Below are 18934 nucleotides of genomic sequence, written 5' to 3' on the forward strand. Positions count from 1 at the left end.
CAAGAGGCTTCCAGCAAACCGCTGGTGTTGATTACCACGACACTTTTGCACCAGTGGCCAAGCTGTCAACGGTGCGTTTCCTGCTGGCAGTTGGGATACAGAGGAGTTTCGAGTTCTGGCATATGGACGTAACCACCGCATTCTTGTACGGTGAGCTCGACGAGACGATCTTCATGAAACCGCCACCTGGTCTGGACGTCGAAGCTGGTAAGGTTTGCGAACTGAAACGATCGTTGTACGGTTTGAAACAGTCACCGAAGTGCTGGAACAACAGACTCCACTCCTTCTTGAGCAGTTTGAACTTCGAGCGGTCTGATGCTGATTATTGCCTGTATGTCCGTATCGCCCACACTGAACGCTTGTACATTTTACTGTACGTTGACGACCTCCTCATTTGTGGCAACAACAGCAGTGAGATAGCGGTTTTGAAGCAACAACTTTCCGCCGAGTTCCGCATGAAAGATCTTGGCCAGCTGGAATATTTCATGGGAATGCGTATCAGGATCGACGATGCGGCTGGAACGGTAACTATTGATCAGACAGCGTTTGCTGAAAGAATCCTGGAAAGATTCGGCATGGAAGCGTGCAATGCAGTGGCGACCCCACTGGAGCCGGGAGTCAAGTTTGATTCAGCCGAGAGCTCAGATGAAGTTCGAACAAACTTTCGGCAGCTGATTGGAAGTTTGATGTATCTGATGCTCGGAACCAGACCAGACTTGTGCTTCGCGATCAATCTGTTTAGTCGCTACCAGGACAAAGCAACGTGTGAACACTGGAACTGCGTGAAACGAGTGCTACGGTACATCAAAGGGACGACCGGAATGCATCTGATGTACACACGGAAGGACGAAGCAACCTCCCTGGTTGGATACGTGGATTCCGACTGGGCGAACGATCCAGATGACCGTAGATCAACAAGTGGCTACTTGTTCGAAGTTTACGGCAACTTGATATCCTGGACAACCAAGAAACAAGGCCTGGTGACCTTGTCGACTGCAGAAGCGGAGTATGTGGCAGCGTCGCAAGCTGTCTGTGAAGCAATCTGGTTTAAGAAGCTGTTCCAGGACGTTGGATATCCAGTTGATCATCCCATCCCGGTCTACGAAGACAATCAAGCTTGTATTTTCATCTCGAAGAACCCGGAATCAAAGCGGACGAAGCATGTGGAGGTTAAATATCACTACGTGCGAGAAAAGGTTTGGCGGAAGGAGGTTGAACTGCGGTACATCTCGACGAAGGAACAGAAGGCGGATATCCTTACGAAGCCCTTGGCCCGTGTGGCTTTCGAGAAGATGCGGTTGGAGCTGGGTTTGGAAAGAGGAGGAGTGTAGGAGAAGGCTTTCCAATTTAACGTGTAACCCTATTTTGATTTAAGTTGGCACCCCTGTTAACGGAAGAGCAACTGTCACTCTGAAAAATTCTACGAGCAAAACAACACGAAAAATATATTTGCTCTCACACCGTAAAGTATCGCGTTTTATTACGACTACATAGTCATAGTTAATTTTGAAGTCTCTTCTGTGTTGGAGCCTGACAGACCTCTGCGATGGTAGTCAGAAAAAAGTCTCCTCTGTGTTGGAGCCTGACAGACCTCTGCGATGGTAGTCAGAAAAAAGTCTCCTCTGTGTTGGAGCCTGACAGACCTCTGCGATGGTAGTCAGAAAAAAGTCTCCTCTGTGTTGGAGCCTGACAGACCTCTGCGATGGTAGTCAGAAAAAAGTCTCCTCTGTGTTGGAGCCTGACAGACCTCTGCGATGGTAGTCAGAAAAAAAGTCTCCTCTGTGTTGGAGCCTGACAGACCTCTGCGATGGTAGTCAGAAAAAAGTTTCCTCTGTGTTGGAGCCTGACAGACCTCTGCGATGGTAGTCAGAAAAAAGTCTCCTCTGTGTTGGAGCCTGACAGACCTCTGCGATGGTAGTCAGAAAAAAGTCTCCTCTGTGTTGGAGCCTGACAGACCTCTGCGATGGTAGTCAGAAAAAAGTCTCCTCTGTGTTGGAGCCTGACAGACCTCTGCGATGGTAGTCAGAAAAAAAGTCTCCTCTGTGTTGGAGCCTGACAGACTTCTGCGATGGTAGTCAGAAAAAAAAGTCTCCTCTGTGTTGGATCCTGACAGACTTCTGCGATGGTAGTCAGAAAAAAATCTTCTCTGTGTTAGAGCCTGACAGACAGACCTCTGTGATGGTAGTCAGATTAAAAAAATGAATAATCTGTGCTGGAGTTCTTTGCGAAAGCAGTCAGATAACAATCTCCTCGATAAAGGAACCCGACAGACTTTTGCGATGATTTTTTTTAAATAACTTCGCAGAAGGAGCCTTATGGATTTTAGAAATATATTGTTCAGCAAATCTTTTCATTCAATTAAGGACCGTCTTTAACATCACAAAAGAAATTGACATAAGAAAATGAATAAATAAATTTAAATGTGAAAGTGAGCACTTTTTGGTATCCACAAATAAAGCAATATGTATTTTGGCGTTATGTCTGTGAACTACCTAAAAAATGATTTTAAATTCATCGAATAGGACTAAAACGGTTGTCACTTTATCTAACAGTGGAGTGTCCTCTCTTGAAAGATAAACCTCTAAATTGAAAGACGTTAATGATTAAGTATTCCATATTGATAGTAGTTATGGTTAATTGTTACTTAAATCGATTTACTCAGCTGTGATACAAAAGTTGCTTGAAACCCAACATTATTTCACAGGGAAGTAAAAATTTAAGTAATCGTTAACATGAACATTACATTATTAGTTAAAAAAGGTAAAATAATTCACTTAATAATTAATTTGATGCATTTTTAAATAATAAATAAAGGAATGATCAATCATCAGAAATTCTTAAAATATAATTTAAAGTGTGAGAGCGTTGCGTCACAAGAGAAAATAATACAAATATTTAAATATTAATTTTGAATAATTGAGAAGTATGAGTGACAATTTGAGCAACGAAAAAAAAAACATAATTAAAAAAAACTAGGAAATATTTATATTTATTATATTAATTTTTATTTTTCAATGCAATATCTGTGATTTGTATCAAAATAGTTCAAAATCATTCATTAATTTCGATAGAAATTATATTTTAACAATGTATCATTTTATTGAGTTAAAAAAACACTTTCAGAATTTTAGTAAAGTAAATATATCAAAATTAAATTAAAAGAAACATTATTTTAAAATAAATTAAAGACACTTTGGGGTTCTTTAATCGATTGTACTTAATTATGAAACCAAACTTTTTCAAATTACATAACAGGAGTTTATCAGCAAAGAAAAAGTTAAAATTTTAAATAAGAAAAGAAACCATTGACAGGGATCGTAAAGATCGTGATTATAAAAAATAAGTTTCTGTGAACAATCTACTCAAGTAATATATCAAGGTTGCTTGGAACCCATTTTACATTACGAGAAAAATAAAACCAAATATTTAAAATAAAACATTAAAAAATCTTTCAGCTGTTTTTAGGTAAGCAAGATACGTTTTGAAGGAATTTATGGTTAGGATATTGTCTCCACCGTGTTGGAGCCTGACAGACCTCTGCGGTGGTAGTTTGAAAAATGTTTCGCCTGAGCTGGAACCCTTTGAGAAAGTAGTCAGATTGCAATCTATACATCTATGCATTACAAGAATAATTGAACAAAATATTTTTTTTGTTGTTATCTGATAAGCACAGTAAATTTTGAAGGTATTTATAAATAAAATGACCTTAAACATTGTTTGGATCATGATTAAATGTAACATTAAATAATCTAATCTACGGTAATATCAAAAGTGCTTGAATCCATTCCTTTAGCTACTTTAAATACAATTTGAAGAGAAAATTAATTTGACATATAATAGAAATCGAATATAGCGGAACGGCATTTATTTCAATTTATATATTTTATTTTTATTGCAACAATTTACCACATGATTTTGTTTTATTCATTAGAATAATATTTTCTGAACTATGTTTTGTTTCAAGATAAACAAAAATATTATTAAGTAGACACAACAGAGAAAAAAACTATTCGGTAAAAACTATCGTTTGTTTGGTTAAAAGATCGCGTAAGTGAATATTAATAGAAAGTTCAAAATTTTTAATATAAAAGTTGAAAAATCTTGATACTACCATGCATTTACAGAACAAAATCGTTAAATCGGTAAAAAAAATTTAAGAAAGCTTTTGTGGCAAGAATAAACAACATTTGATTTTATTTTTTTATAAAAAAATGTATTTTGTGCAGCAAAGCACATTTTGAGCATTAATTGAATTATTTATCTTATTTTTGCAATTTGCTTCATTTTTTGAGATTGCTTTTTAAGAAATCATCCTAAACTGAAATACGGACTATTTTTTATTTTATGAAAGTGTACCGGTACTGATGAAAACAAATTCTTTAAAAATATTACTGATTTTGCATTTTAGTAATTTTTGCCATGATTTATTAACAGTTTCAAAATTAGTTAAAATGCGGTAATTTTTGATACAATGTTAAGCGGTGTGTGTACATCAGAAGGAACCGGTCAAGAAAAAAAATCAAATGGGCAGCAGTAGAAGCGAAAGCAAGCCAGATAGGGTGAAGAAAAGCCCCAAGAAAACGCTCCCTCTCCTTTGTTCTGCTGTTCGTAAAGCCTTCCTTTCCTTCCGATTTCCATATTAGCCTTTATATATAAAAAAAGTTGTTTGTTTTAGCTGTACAGCTTGGTTGGGAATAAATTACAGAAAAGTACAGATAAAAATATTGAAAATGAGGAAGGAATAAGCTTGCTTGTAGATCCATTTTGGGTGTTTTTGGGTATTAATTACAAACATATCGACGTCGTCGTGCTATCTTGTCGCACCCGCCATTTTAACGTTCCGAGAAAAACGCGTTTTAATGTTTGACCTTGAATATTCAAAAACGAGAGCACGCAATGTAAACAATAACAAACACGTTTTGTTTGGCTCACCATTCTGTGCATTGTCCCAAAGTTTGGTTGAAGTTGGTTGCTGGAGTCCCGAGTTATAATTACAAATGTTTACGGTAGTCTAGCTTGTACGTGCGACAAACGCATCCTGACTTTCCTGGCCTGAAATCCTTTGGCCTTTTGTCGCACTTACATCAATTTTAATGGAGTGACAAGATAGCACGACAAGATTGAAACTACTTTCATATGTAAAGTGACAAAAATGCACGGAGTTTTTTCGGTTTTTGTTGAATATCTCAGGATTGAAATCGAATTTTGGGGATCTGTGAAGGTCAAAAGGTGAGGCATTGTGAGCTGCACAAAATGGCGATCTTAACTCAATTTGGCCCAAAATGCACGTACGACAAGTTAGCACGATGGCGACGATATACTTTTCGTCTCGACTGCATTTAATATTAAAATCAGTTTATGTTTAACTTCAAGTCCCGTCTGGTGGATCAATCGGACGTGGCACTGGGCTGATCGATTTGAACTCCGTGGCGGGCGCACATAAATTCAAAGTGTAAATTTGAGTAAAAACAATATCTGTGCCTGTCATAGTTTTTGTTTCAGATTTTTTAAATAAATTAAATAAATTACCACATTGTATATATTTTTAGAAATATTTATTCTTTGTTTTATATGGTACACATGAATTTAAAACTTTAAAAACGCCAGGATTATGCTTCATTTGTTATTTAAGTCAGCAACATGTTAGATTTTTGAATTTAGAACACATTGTTTTATATTTCATATTCACAAAATGATAATAAAGAAAAATAATTTGATTCCATTTAATACGAAATGTTTAAAAAAAAATTGCTTTTGAATTTGAATTATTATTTTTTTAAATCGTGTTGTGTTGTTTCAGCAATGTTTGTAAAATTTGCTTTTTAATTTTAAATTACACAGAAAAAAAAATCATGGTAATATTACATCTGGGAAGGGGTACATCTTTTATGTCAGAAAAAAGGTGTAATTTTACCTCTGGAAATGTTTAATTTTACCACTTTTCTGGTGTAATGTCACTTTTTCAGTCTAAATTGAGGTAAAATTACATCATAAAAGAGGAAAAAGAAAATCAGGTAAACAATCACTAATCTCGTATTGCATAAAAAAATTGATAAACCTGCGTTTATTTGAGAAATATTTGTGGTTTTTGTTTTTCTCCTCGTTTTTTTTCTTTTTCTTATATTTTCAGGTGTTTTAAATTTTCAACCTCATCAGTGCATTCCATTTTCTACAACTCCTGCGATCGGATGTCAGTCTCTTGGACAACATAGATGAAACATTTCGAAGACTGCGCTTTCGTATTTAGATCAGCATGAAAACAAAGCCGAGGAATCCGACGAAAATCTTTTAGGAAATTTAAAAAAAAACATTGATTAATTTAGCATTCATGCAATTTTTCTGTTAGGAATTATGATTGATATTCGTCATCTTGAGAGTAGAAAAGAGGGAGAATGTAGGGATTATGGGTTGCAGGATTGAATATGTAATAAATTATTAAATGAGTATTTATTATAACATTGATATAAATCATAAATAATAGTTAAGAGCGCAACAAAAGTGCGCACCTTCATGAATATTGCCTTGTTAGCTGATTGCGGATGGAGTGCGAGAGCGCGCTAGCGAGCTGCGAGAGAGAACAACAAGCGAGAAAACAACGAGATGCGCGCGGCTGGCGAAAGAGAGAATGAAGATTGTCAAATCAGTTTTTGTGGTTAATTTCTGTGGAATAAGACGTGTTGTTTGTTAATTGCAAAATATCTGTGTTTTTATTATAAAAGAAAGTCCCCGATCACGACAGGACCGACTCGCAACACCAGCTCGGAGATCAACGAATCTATACTTCGTTCCTTGCCAGTTTCGCGAAGGAAAAATTACTGTTCCAAGATGATTGTAAAAATTACTGGCGCAGAATTAGTTTGCTGGAGACCAAATTGGATGACTCACGAAAAAAAATCTCAAGTAAGAAGAGTGTAAATAAATGTAATGTAAACTAAAGTGATTGAATCAAATAAAGTTTATAAAAATTGTGTTATGTTTTGCTAACTGGAGTATTACAAAAATATGTCTCATTTATTACGTAGAATTTTCCGATTTAATTCTGTTCTTACAAAATTCTAGCAGGATTCTAGCAGAAATTCATTCCGTTTAATTCTAGCAAAATTCTTACAGAATTCCAGCAGGTTGGCCTGTCAGAATACTCTAGCAGCATTCTAGCAGGATTCTTACAAAACCGGTTGATTTCGCCGTTCCTGCTAGAACCGGTTATTGCATTTGAGCTAGAATTCTTTGAGAATTCTTACAAAGATCTGGCAGGATGATGGCAGTGTTCTATTAAGAATATTTTCGCTCTGTTAGAATTCTGTAAGAATCCTGTGAGAACGCCGTGACTGGGTAATGGAGCACCCGCAGTCGAGCAGTCTTGATAGTTCGCTCCATAAGAAATACATTGTAGAAAAAAGCAAAAACTGCTCGAATGGAAGTGCTCCATTCACGCGCGCTGATATGACCGTAGAAGAATGGCCGCATGACAGCCGCAGAACAAATTTTTGGCTGTTGTCAAAGGTTGCCTTGAGTTTTCTGCTGACTTTTTGGAAAATATTCAAAACAAATCAGGTTGACAGCCAAATCAACGCTGAACTTTAGTTCAACCTGCTGATTTTTACATAGCGGTAGTTCGGCGGCTGTAACCTCCTGTCAATCACAGCGAAGGAGAAAAGTGATTTTATCTCGCAACAAGCAATATTAAAAAAAACAACTTCTAAAATTTTATCGAGAAATTAAAAGTGCAACATGGAGTTAAACTTTCTGTCAAGCTGCTGTGAAGTATTCCATGACAGCTGTGAAAGTTTCACTCCATGTTACCGGCTCACATCTCTCTTTTTAATTTCTCAATTCTAAAAAAAATCTTCGGCATAACTAGTTGTTTTTTTCACATTTTCATGCGAATTATTCAATTAAATTCTTAAATTCTTAAATTCTTAAATTCTTAAATTCTTAAATTCTTAAATTCTTAAATTCTTAAATTCTTAAATTCTTAAATTCTTAAATTCTTAAATTCTTAAATTCTTAAATTCTTAAATTCTTAAATTCTTAAATTCTTAAATTCTTAAATTCTTAAATTCTTAAATTCTTAAATTCTTAAATTCTTAAATTCTTAAATTCTTAAATTCTTAAATTCTTAAATTCTTAAATTCTTAAATTCTTAAATTCTTAAATTCTTAAATTCTTAAATTCTTAAATTCTTAAATTCTTAAATTCTTAAATTCTTAAATTCTTAAATTCTTAAATTCTTAAATTCTTAAATTCTTATATTCTTATATTCTTAAATTCTTAAATTCTTAAATTCTTAAATTCTTAAATTCTTAAATTCTTAAATTCTTAAATTCTTAAATTCTTAAATTCTTAAATTCTTAAATTCTTAAATTCTTAAATTCTTAAATTCTTAAATTCTTAAATTCTTAAATTCTTAAATTCTTAAATTCTTAAATTCTTAAATTCTTAAATTCTTAAATTCTTAAATTCTTAAATTCTTAAATTCTAAATTCTTAAATTCTAAAATTCTTAAATTCTTAAATTCTTAAATTCTTAAATTCTTAAATTCTTAAATTCTTAAATTCTTAAATTCTAAAATTCTTAAATTCTAAAATTCTAAAATTCTAAAATTCTAAAATTCTAAAATTCTAAAATTCTAAAATTCTAAAATTCTAAAATTCTTAAATTCTTAAATTCTAAAATTCTAAAATTCTAAAATTCTAAAATTCTAAAATTCTAAAATTCTAAAATTCTAAAATTCTAAAATTCTTCAATTCTTAAATTCTTAAATTCTTAAATTCTTAAATTCTTAAATTCTTAAATTCTTAAATTCTTAAATTCTTAAATTCTTAAATTCTTAAATTCTTAAATTCTTAAATTCTTAAATTCTTAAATTCTTAAATTCTTAAATTCTTAAATTCTTAAATTCTTAAATTCTTAAATTCTTAAATTCTTAAATTCTTAAATTCTTAAATTCTTAAATTCTTAAATTCTTAAATTCTTAAATTCTTAAATTCTTAAATTCTTAAATTCTTAAATTCTTAAATTCTTAAATTCTTAAATTCTTAAATTCTTAAATTCTTAAATTCTTAAATTCTTAAATTCTTAAATTCTTAAATTCTTAAATTCTTAAATTCTTAAATTCTTAAATTCTTAAATTCTTAAATTCTTAAATTCTTATATTCTTATATTCTTAAATTCTTAAATTCTTAAATTCTTAAATTCTTAAATTCTTAAATTCTTAAATTCTTAAATTCTTAAATTCTTAAATTCTTAAATTCTTAAATTCTTAAATTCTTAAATTCTTAAATTCTTAAATTCTTAAATTCTTAAATTCTTAAATTCCTAAATTCTTAAATTCTAAAATTCTAAAATTCTTAAATTCTTAAATTCTTAAATTCTTAAATTCTTAAATTCTTAAATTCTAAAATTCTTAAATTCTAAAATTCTAAAATTCTAAAATTCTAAAATTCTAAAATTCTAAAATTCTAAAATTCTAAAATTCTAAAATTCTAAAATTCTAAAATTCTAAAATTCTAAAATTCTAAAATTTAAAATTCTAAAATTCTAAAATTCTAAAATTCTAAAATTCTAAAATTCTAAAATTCTAAAATTCTAAAATTCTAAAATTCTAAAATTCTAAAATTCTAAAATTCTAAAATTCTAAAATTCTAAAATTCTAAAATTCTAAAATTCTAAAATTCTAAAATTCTAAAATTCTAAAATTCTTCAACTCTTAAATTCTTAAATTCTTAAATTCTTAAATTCTTAAATTCTTAAATTCTTAAATTCTTAAATTCTTAAATTCTTAAATTCTTAAATTCTTAAATTCTTAAATTCTTAAATTCTTAAATTCTTAAATTCTTAAATTCTTAAATTCTTAAATTCTTAAATTCTTAAATTCTTAAATTCTTAAATTCTTAAATTCTTAAATTCTTAAATTCTTAAATTCTGAAATTCTTAAATTCTTAAATTCTTAAATTCTTAAATTCTTAAATTCTTAAATTCTTAAATTCTTAAATTCTTAAATTCTTAAATTCTTAAATTCTTAAATTCTTAAATTCTTAAATTCTTAAATTCTTAAATTCTAAAATTCTAAAATTCTAAAATTCTAAAATTCTTCAACTCTTAAATTCTTAAATTCTTAAATTCTTAAATTCTTAAATTCTTAAATTCTTAAATTCTTAAATTCTTAAATTCTAATAACAAACCTAGCCTATATTGGGTCATGAATTAGAAATGAGTGAATATCACTTAGATCCTCGTTTAGATCTGTGTGAATTTCATTTTTTTGTGCTCAATTTTATGTGATATTCACTCAAATCTTACATTAACTGATTTCTGAGTAGTTTCGATTAAGACATAGATTATTAATCAAGTAGATTGGAAGTTGCTCCATATACCTAGTTGGCGACACCCCTTTAGCGATCTGCGCGCCGCCATCGTCAATTTACAGGTACTAAATTCGGAAACAAAATCATAGTACTCTGTGCACTTGCCTGTTGAAAAATTGTTTTGTATTTGACAAAGTGTCACCGAATTGGGTTCAACACGTCCTTGTACAAACTATTTTTGTAATTTACCTTTTTAAATCCCAAAACACGTAAAAAAATCGGCCGCCAGGTGTGTACTCCAGCAGGGCAAGTATCAGTGGCAGCAGCAGTAGAGAATCTGACTAGAATACACTCAACCCCCGGTGGTTGGTCACTTTTTCGTTTGACACTTTTTTAGTTTATACCCCGTTGGTTGGTCAAAGTCAAACTAAAAAGTGACGAACTGTCACTTTTTACACGACGCTCACGCACACTATCAAAACAAACGTTTGGTAGTGTGTGTGAGCTCCGTGTAAAAGGGGTGTCAAACTAAAACGTGACCCCGTTCGTTTGACAACAGTTGGTGTCAAACCATCGGGGTTTGAGTGTAATCGAACCGGAAACGGGCAGTTCCCACTCTACGGTGAAACCTCTGCGGATTTGCACCACTCCCCCGGCCAGGTGAAAAAGTCTCGAGTGATGGCAACGAAGGTTAGCGAACTGAGCTACAGTCCGCTCCTCAAAGAGATGCTTATTTGTATATGGTTGTTTAGAATCCCTTACCATGTGTAGATGCTTCATTTTATTTTATTTTTTTCCAGACATGAAGAACTTATGTATGTAAAACTTTTGCCAAAATGCAGCGCAAGAATAGACAAACAAACCTAACGCTGATTCCTCCGTTCATGTGCATCAGATTTAAAGAGGCCACTTCTTTATGCTAAACTACCCGGCTGACATTGAACCGCAAGAAGAATCTTCAGCTTTGGGACATGTTCTGGAGCTGCTTGAAAATCTAAGATCAGTGGGCCCCGCTAGTGGGGCCTGGCAAGTTCCTGGAGTGGCCGTGGGCCCCACCATTGATGTATGAAAGGTGGAGCCTAGGCGAAAATAGTTTGCGAATCAGTGATCTAGACAAATAAAATTTAATCAGCATGTAGGTGTATGATATCCGTTTTATTGGGTCGACGTTTTATTATCAACTAACAAAATAGAACAAGAAACAGTTGTAACAAAAATCGAGGCATTTCATCATGGTGCCCAGCATACGTTTAGATTAGACTTGTGTTTCCGCTCGCTCCCGCTATTCCGGCAACGGTGGATTGTCGCACACCGTGGTTCTTGTGAAACTGGGCCCCGGGAAAAGCTTTGCTTGAGTTCTGTTCACACGAGAAGGCTGTGTCCGCTAGAAGCACCGACAGTTACGGTCAGATTCTATAACGCTACGCAGTTTCCGTTTGCTGTGGTGGAATGGTTGACAGGGCCTGTAAAAATAAATTTTCACATAAGCAATTTTTCTGTTAAACTTTGTTCTACTCACTTGCTAACACGTCTCCAAGATGAACGGATGGCAACCTCGGAGGAAACGGCTCCGTTCGTAGGATTTTCGGTGGTCAAAGATGCTCTCACCGGGTTCTTCTAAGAGGAAAAAAGCCAACGATTTGAAGTCCCACTTGATGGTGAAATGTTGACAGAAAATAAACAAAGTTTGAAAAGCAGCTGTTGCTACGATGCAACCGTAACACTTGAACTGAAACTGGGGAAAAATAATTTTCCCTTTGGAAACATCGAAAAGTAGTACCTGTGAATTGCCACATAAATTATTAATTACCTAGATGTCTCACTTCGGGATTTTTCCATACATCAAGTTGGCGACACCGCTTTAGCGCTCAGAGCGCCACCACAGTCGAGTTACAGGTACTAAATTGTTAAACAAAATCATAGTACTCTATGCCAGTTTGATGTTTGTTTTTTTTTGTCAAAGTGTCACGAAATTCCACACGCGCTTTCACAATTTGCTTTTCCGTCGTCGATTAATCGCGAAAAAACAGGAATATGGCAGGTCAATGCCAACAGCGCAGGTGGCGGCAGCGGTAGCAGAAGTGGCGAATCCAGGAGATACCAAGCAGCAGACCAAAACAAAAGAACAAGAAGAGTTGATCCACCTCAAGCCGATCATGGACAGTGCCCCCTCGGTGACGAAACCGTTGCAGTTTTGCACCGCCCGTACAGGTTGAAACGTAACGTGTTCACACGTCACCGGGTCATCGACGGTGAGCGCATTTAGCTAAATTCTGATCTTCGAAAAGATGAACGAAGGTTAGTTTCAAAACAGCATCATGAAGTCTGGTTTGTGAAGATGATAGTATTATATTTTGCTTTTTTCAGATAAGAAAAAAAAACATCAAAGCTTCCGGCAGAACGCAAGCATGAATCTGACTAGCATCAAGGCGAATCCAGCTATAATTTCGCACAGTTTTGCCGTACGTGTTTCGATTATAGAAGTGCCACTAACCCCCCGGCAGGCTCAAAATGATAAGAAATACAGAACCCTTTAATGTGCGTTTGGACAAACTGTTCAAGGAATTTATTATCAAATGATTAAATATTTACAGAAATAAATAAATTGCGACAAAAATCCTTGCATCTTGTTTGCATTGTGATCCTTTTGCCATCAGGCCGGATAGAGCAGAAGCTTCGATTTGTCGTAGAATCCTGCTATACAGGCTCCAGCATGAATTTGAAATTGACCGTTCGATTTCCGCTGGTTTTTGAGAGTCCAGCAAAAAGAAGGCTGCGCGCTGAAGAATCGTCCGTTTTGGTGGGCTGGAATGGCGGAATGATTGGCAGGGTAGCTTTTCCAGTACTCATTTTTTGTCGAACTTAATTCTACTCACTTGCCGACACGTCTCCATGCCTAACGGTGGGCACCACCGAAGGAATCGATTCCGTCCATGTGATTTGTGGGGGTGTGGGCAGCCCGAATTCGAGGAATTTTATAAAGAGATTTTAAAAACCAACGACCAATGATTTCCAGTTCCGCTGTCGTTGACAGAAAATAAACAACATGAAAGGCAACAGTTGCTACGATATGCAGCCCAACCACTTGAACTGAAACTTGGGAGATTTTTTTTTCTAGGCATTCCCAAAGGGGTACACCCAAAATTAGTACCTGTGAATTGCCACCAGTCGCAATTTTGGCGTGGCGGTAGTGTCACCAGCCCCAACAGGGGAGTGGCGTATCTATATATATTTAGTCTATGATTGCCACCAGGTGCAATTTTGGCGTGGCGGTAGTGTCGCCAGCCCCAACAGGGGAGTGGCGTATCTATATATATTTAGTCTATGGTTAAGACGAAAACGGAGTGCAGTTAATTTTTTCAGTGTCTCTCTCCCATCCCAACTTGCATGCAAGTTGTTGAAAACCTTTGCGCTTACCTCTTCCATGCAACCACTTGTCACCGACTAATGTCAAAGCAAAGTTTCGTAAACAAAAGCCGTTTGGGTTTCATTTTACAAAAATAAACTATCGTGAACATCCAGAAAATAATTAAAAGTATAAGATAAAAATCAGTGAAATTCCACCCTCACGATGAGCATCCGCATCGACATCAACGTGTGCCGCGTGTGCTGCAAGGCGGAAGCCCCGCACTCGATCCTGCAGCATGCCGCCAAATTTCAGTACTGCACCGCCCTTCAGGTAAATTTGACTGAAAATCTATCAGTAGGCGACGACATCTTTAAACTGCTTTTTTTCCAGATCTCGGAACAGGACGGTCTGCCGACGAAGATCTGCGATGGCTGCCTCGGCCGGATGCGGGTGGCGGTCGAGTTCAAGCGCAAGAGCGAAAGTTCCGACCGGCATCTGCGAAGCTTCATTGATAAAGTAAATAGTCAGTTTCATCTGGCGCTGGGCGGTTCCGACGATGAGGACGGTGACGGTGGTGGGGAAGAGGAGGAGCATGAGGAGGGGAAGGCGGTAGTGGGGGAGGTGGCGAATTCGGAGAAGATTCCGATGTGTACGATTCCGGGCAAGCAGGAGGTGGAGCAGGGATTGGGGGAGTCGGAGCCAAAGCAGGAGTTGGAAAAGTTCCGGGCCGTTGCGGTAATTCAGGAGAAACCGGCGACGCCGCCGCCACCGTTGGTCAAGCCGGAACGGGACGAGGTGGACATTGTGGAGCTGGAGTACGAGGACGAACTGCCGATGGAGGAGTTGGGGGAAGAGGAGGAACAGGAACAGCAGGAAGCGGAAGAGGAACTGATTTATATCGATCTGCCCGCGGACTATGAACAGCACCAGGAGGAGGAAGAGTTGGTCCAGCCGATGGACGAGACCGGCCACGAAAGTGTCGAAGTGTACGAGATTCACGACTCCCAGTCGGACACGCTGGAAGTGACCCAAACCACTTCGAAACGTCGCCCGCCGAAAACGCCCCGGTCAAAGACCATTTCGGACTCGGACAAGTCCACGACTTCCCGCTTCGAGTGCACCCAGTGCAGCAAAATCTTCTCCACCCGGACGAACCTCAACCGGCACCTGCTGACGCACGACGGCAATAAGCCCTACACCTGCCTCCTCTGCCACAAGGGCTTCACCCAGTCGGGATCGCTCAAGCAGCACCTGCTGATCCACCAGAACCTGCGCCCGTACGTTTGCTCAGTTTGTGGCCAGGGTTTCACCCAGCAAAAGTCGCTCACCTTCCACATGCGGAGACACACGAACGAAAAACCGTTCATCTGCTCGTTCTGTGGGTACGCGTTCCGCCAGAAGGACGGCCTGAAGCGGCACGTGGCCGTCAAGCACAACGAGAACAAGACGCGCGACTTTGCATGCGATCTGTGTCCGAAAGCGTTCAAGACAAAGCATGTGCTGACGGTGCACCGGCGGAAGCATTGCAGTGGGAGCGGCGAGGGGACGGACAAGGAGGGGGAGGTGGAACAGGGCTCGGACGAAATGGTGGTCACCGTTGTGGGGGAGATCGATGAGTAGGCACTTGCCAAATAAATGTGTGTGAGAAACTCATGTTTGGTACTTGTTGTATTCTTCTTTCTAAACTAACCTAAATTTGTTGTTTCAGACTTACTGAGAAAAGCCGTCACGGTAAAACAATCTGTTGAATATCAAGTGAACAATTTCCAAACATGAATTCTGATCCAACTGATGATTTCAAATATTTATATGGAGATCAGTACCAAGTTTAAAACTTTCTGGTTATGATTCATATGCACGTTCATATGTCATGTGGTTGTGTTCGCGTCTGGATGATTTTTTTGCATTTCCAATCCTTGTTTTTTTTTAACAATAGTCAACCTGATGAAAAATAAACTGTTTCCGCCGTTGCAGTGAAAGAAACCACCTGAACACTGATAAAAAGCTAGTGAGAAAATTGCTATTTCGAATCAAAGAACATCATGTGCCAATTTGTAAGTGTTTATTAGTGACCCGAAGGCAAATAAAAGTGGACGTGAAAATAAATTTGAAGTGAGGTCAAACCTTAGGAAATCTACAAACTCATATAAGTTGAATAGTCTTTTCTCAGTATGGATCATGAAGTCCGGTTTAGAAGTGTGTAAAATATACTTAACTTCGAAGAGCCGCACTCGTTAACCGGTTCTGTTAGAATCCTGCGAGAATTTTGCTAGAACTATTCTGACAGGCCTCCAGCTAGAATTCTGTAAGAATTTTGCTAGAATGAGATGGTAATTTTTTTTTTTGCTAGAATCCTGCTAGAATTTTGTTAGAATCAAATGGAAGAAAATTTTTGACGTCATTTTCGACAGAATTTGCGCTGCCAGATTGTTCTCACAAAATTCTAGCAGATTTCACTCTATCAGAATATTTTAACAAAATTCTTACATTGTTCGTACAGCCCTGCTAGAATCATTCTAGCAGGATTCTAATATAACCAATAGATATATAGAGCTTTTTACGTGCGCATGTATTGCGTGTACGTACACGATGGAAAATGGTAAGCTAGTGTGCGTGAGATCGGGCTTAGATAGCTCTATTCTGCCAGAAAATCCTGTAAACCGTGTCCCAGTCACGGCGTTCTGACAGGATTCTTACAGAATTTTAGCAGAGAGCAACTCTGTACAAAATCGGCCGATTTCGACCATTTTTATTTTTTGTATTTTTTTATTTGGCTCAAACTTTGTGGGGGCCTTCCCTATGACCAAATAAGCTATTTTGCGTCATTGGTTCACCCATACAAGTCTCCATACAATTTTGGCTGCTGTCCATACAAAAATGGTATGTAAATATTCAAACAGCTGTAACTTTTGAGTGAATTTTCTGACCAATCTGGTGTCTTCGGCATACAGTCATCCCTCATATTCGGAACAGTTTACAGATCGGCCAATGTTCAACAAATCATATAAAATCGATAATTGAACATAAAGATTTGCTTTTACCGTCATGTGAACGCTTTTCTTGCGATCTTTCGATTGATGTATAGACCGGCTGTACATTTGTTCGTTTTATACCAAGTTTTTAAAGAAAAACATTGACCCTTGAAATCCACAAATTCGGAACACTTTTTTCTTACGATGTAAACAAACTTTTTTTCTCTCCATGAGTACATATTTTTTACAAAATAATGACTTTGCACTCTGAAACCAATAAAACTCATGCTTAGTAATGTTTTATGAATGGTCTGATAACTTTTTTGGGAAAATATCAGCTAAATTCAGATGTTCCACAATTGTGGGAGACACAATAACATCCCACAATCATGGAACAGTCAATTTGGAGGCAGTGTTTTAGTGGTCTGGATAAAATAGTCTAGAAATGCAGTTTTTGTTTAAAAAGTATTATTTTTACTTGTGAAATAGCAAGAGAATGTTCAAATAAAGGCCCTAAAAATAGCAGGGTCGGCAGAAAAGTTGCATCTTGCATTCTATTGACAAATTATCACAAAAGTGTTCCGAATTTGTGGGTGTTCCGAATATGTGGGATGACTGTAGTTGTAGGTATTGTTGAAGACTAGGTTGAAGACTTTTGAGAAAAAATAGGTACACGGAAAATTTTTTCATATTTTTTGATTTTCGAGATTTTTTGATATGTTTTAGGGGACAAAAATCCGCAACTTTTGAGCCATAGAAAAACATGGTCAAAAAATCTGCCGCCGAGTTATGAATTTTTGAAAAAAATAGTGATTATTGGAAAAAATCGAAGTTTCATGCAAAAACAAGTTTGACATTATTTTTAAATGAAAAATTTAATTTGCAATCGAAAAGTACTTAACAGATTTTTTGATAAAGGGCTCCGTTTTCAAGATAAAGCCACCGAAAGTTTGATTTTAGCGAAATAATTGCAGTTTTTCGATTTTTCAAAATAGTGACCATAAGTGGCCATTTCTAAAAATTTTTTTTTGTGAAGTTCAGAAAATTTGCTATGGAATTTCCTAAGAGACATTGAAGATTGACCCTCGGGTTGCTGAGATACAACCGCTTTAAGGAAAAGAAACACGAAAATTGAAGTTTTCTTAATCTCACCAAAATAACCCACCATTTTCTAATGACGATATCTCAGCAACCAATGGTCCGATTATCAATGTTAATGCATGAAACATTCGTGAAAGTTTCCGATTTCCTCGAAAAAAATATTTTGAAAATTTTTAAATCAAGACTAACATTTTGAAAGGGCCAAACATTAAATATTACGACCATTTAAAATGCTAGTCTTGATTTAAAAATTTCAAAATATTTTTTTCGAAAAGATCGGAAAATTTCATAAATGTTTCATATTTTAGCATTGAAAATCGGACCATTAGTTGCTGAGATATCGACATTAGAAAATGATGTGTTGTTTGGGTGGGACTTAACAAACATCAATTTTCCTGTTTTTAAACCTTTGCATGACAATATCTCAGCAACTAAGCTGCCCATGTTCGCATAAATGTCCCATATGCAAAAACAGCAAGATGAGAAAAACGCATTTGAAGTTTGTCCCATACATAAGGCTACGTGTTAAGTTTTCGCAAAAAAACTGGATTTCCTCCTGATTTCTAGAACAAAGAACTGGATGTTATAGGCTCTTTCGTAAGAGCACACGATTTTGAACCAAACTGCATCAAAAACTCGATCTCGATGAAAATGCATATGGGACATTTATGCGATCAGGGGCAGTAAGGGTCGTATCAACAAAGTTCAAAAATACAAAATATAGAGAATTTTCTCAGCCTTTCAAATTTTTTTTTCAAAGGTGGGCTAACATGTAAAAATGGATTTAACTTGAAAACGGTTCACTTTATCAAAATTTCACTAGAGTACTTATTGATTGCAAATTTGATTTTATATCGAAAAATGAAGTTGAAAAATTTTTGCGACCAATTTTTCGATTTTTTGAAAAACTTAGTATTGATTCGAAAATTCATCACTCGCTCAAAGATTTTTTGCACAACCTGGAAATTTCAGAAAAGTTGGCATCTGATGTCTTCAAAAAATAAAAAAAATTAAAAATAGTGTTTTTTTTGCAAATCAAGTTTTAGTGACAAAGAGTTAAATAAAAAATCACCAATTTTTTTACCGTGTATATTTTTTTTTTCAGTGTAGTCCATATCCATACCTAGAACTTTGCCGAAGGCACCAAATCGATCAAAAAATTCCTTCAAAATTTTGTATGGCCAGCTGCCAAATTTGTATGGAAA

At 35.8% G+C, this 18934-nt stretch overlaps 1 protein-coding gene across 2 annotated transcripts; it reads left to right on the plus strand.

Moving 5' to 3' along the window:
* Positions 1-13761: 13761 nt before the first annotated feature.
* Positions 13762-15746, plus strand: LOC119765469 (zinc finger and SCAN domain-containing protein 12-like). Of its 2 annotated transcripts, XM_038249358.1 has the most exons (3): positions 13762-13986; positions 14047-15293; positions 15365-15746. In XM_038249358.1, exons 1-2 carry the CDS (start codon positions 13879-13881, stop codon positions 15274-15276), a joined length of 1338 nt encoding a protein of 445 aa, XP_038105286.1. In that variant the 5' UTR covers positions 13762-13878; the 3' UTR covers positions 15277-15293; positions 15365-15746. The 2 variants fall into 2 exon arrangements, with proteins under 2 accessions (XP_038105286.1, XP_038105285.1); XM_038249357.1 differs by lacking the exon at positions 15365-15746 and having other exon boundaries at positions 14047-15318.
* Positions 15747-18934: the final 3188 nt, after the last annotated feature.

This window comes from Culex quinquefasciatus, chromosome 1 (assembly GCF_015732765.1).
Source record: "Culex quinquefasciatus strain JHB chromosome 1, VPISU_Cqui_1.0_pri_paternal, whole genome shotgun sequence".
In the NCBI taxonomy this organism is placed as follows: Eukaryota; Metazoa; Arthropoda; class Insecta; order Diptera; family Culicidae; genus Culex; species Culex quinquefasciatus.

What these genes read in the sequence shown, in the direction of transcription:
- LOC119765469 (XM_038249358.1), top strand. Translation starts at nt 13,879, where the DNA reads ATGAGCATCCGCATCGACATCAACGTGTGCCGCGTGTGCTGCAAGGCG. An exon ending in AGTACTGCACCGCCCTTCAG is followed by an intron (nt 13,987 to 14,046) that starts GTAAATTTGACT and finishes CTTTTTTTCCAG; the next exon opens with ATCTCGGAACAGGACGGTCT.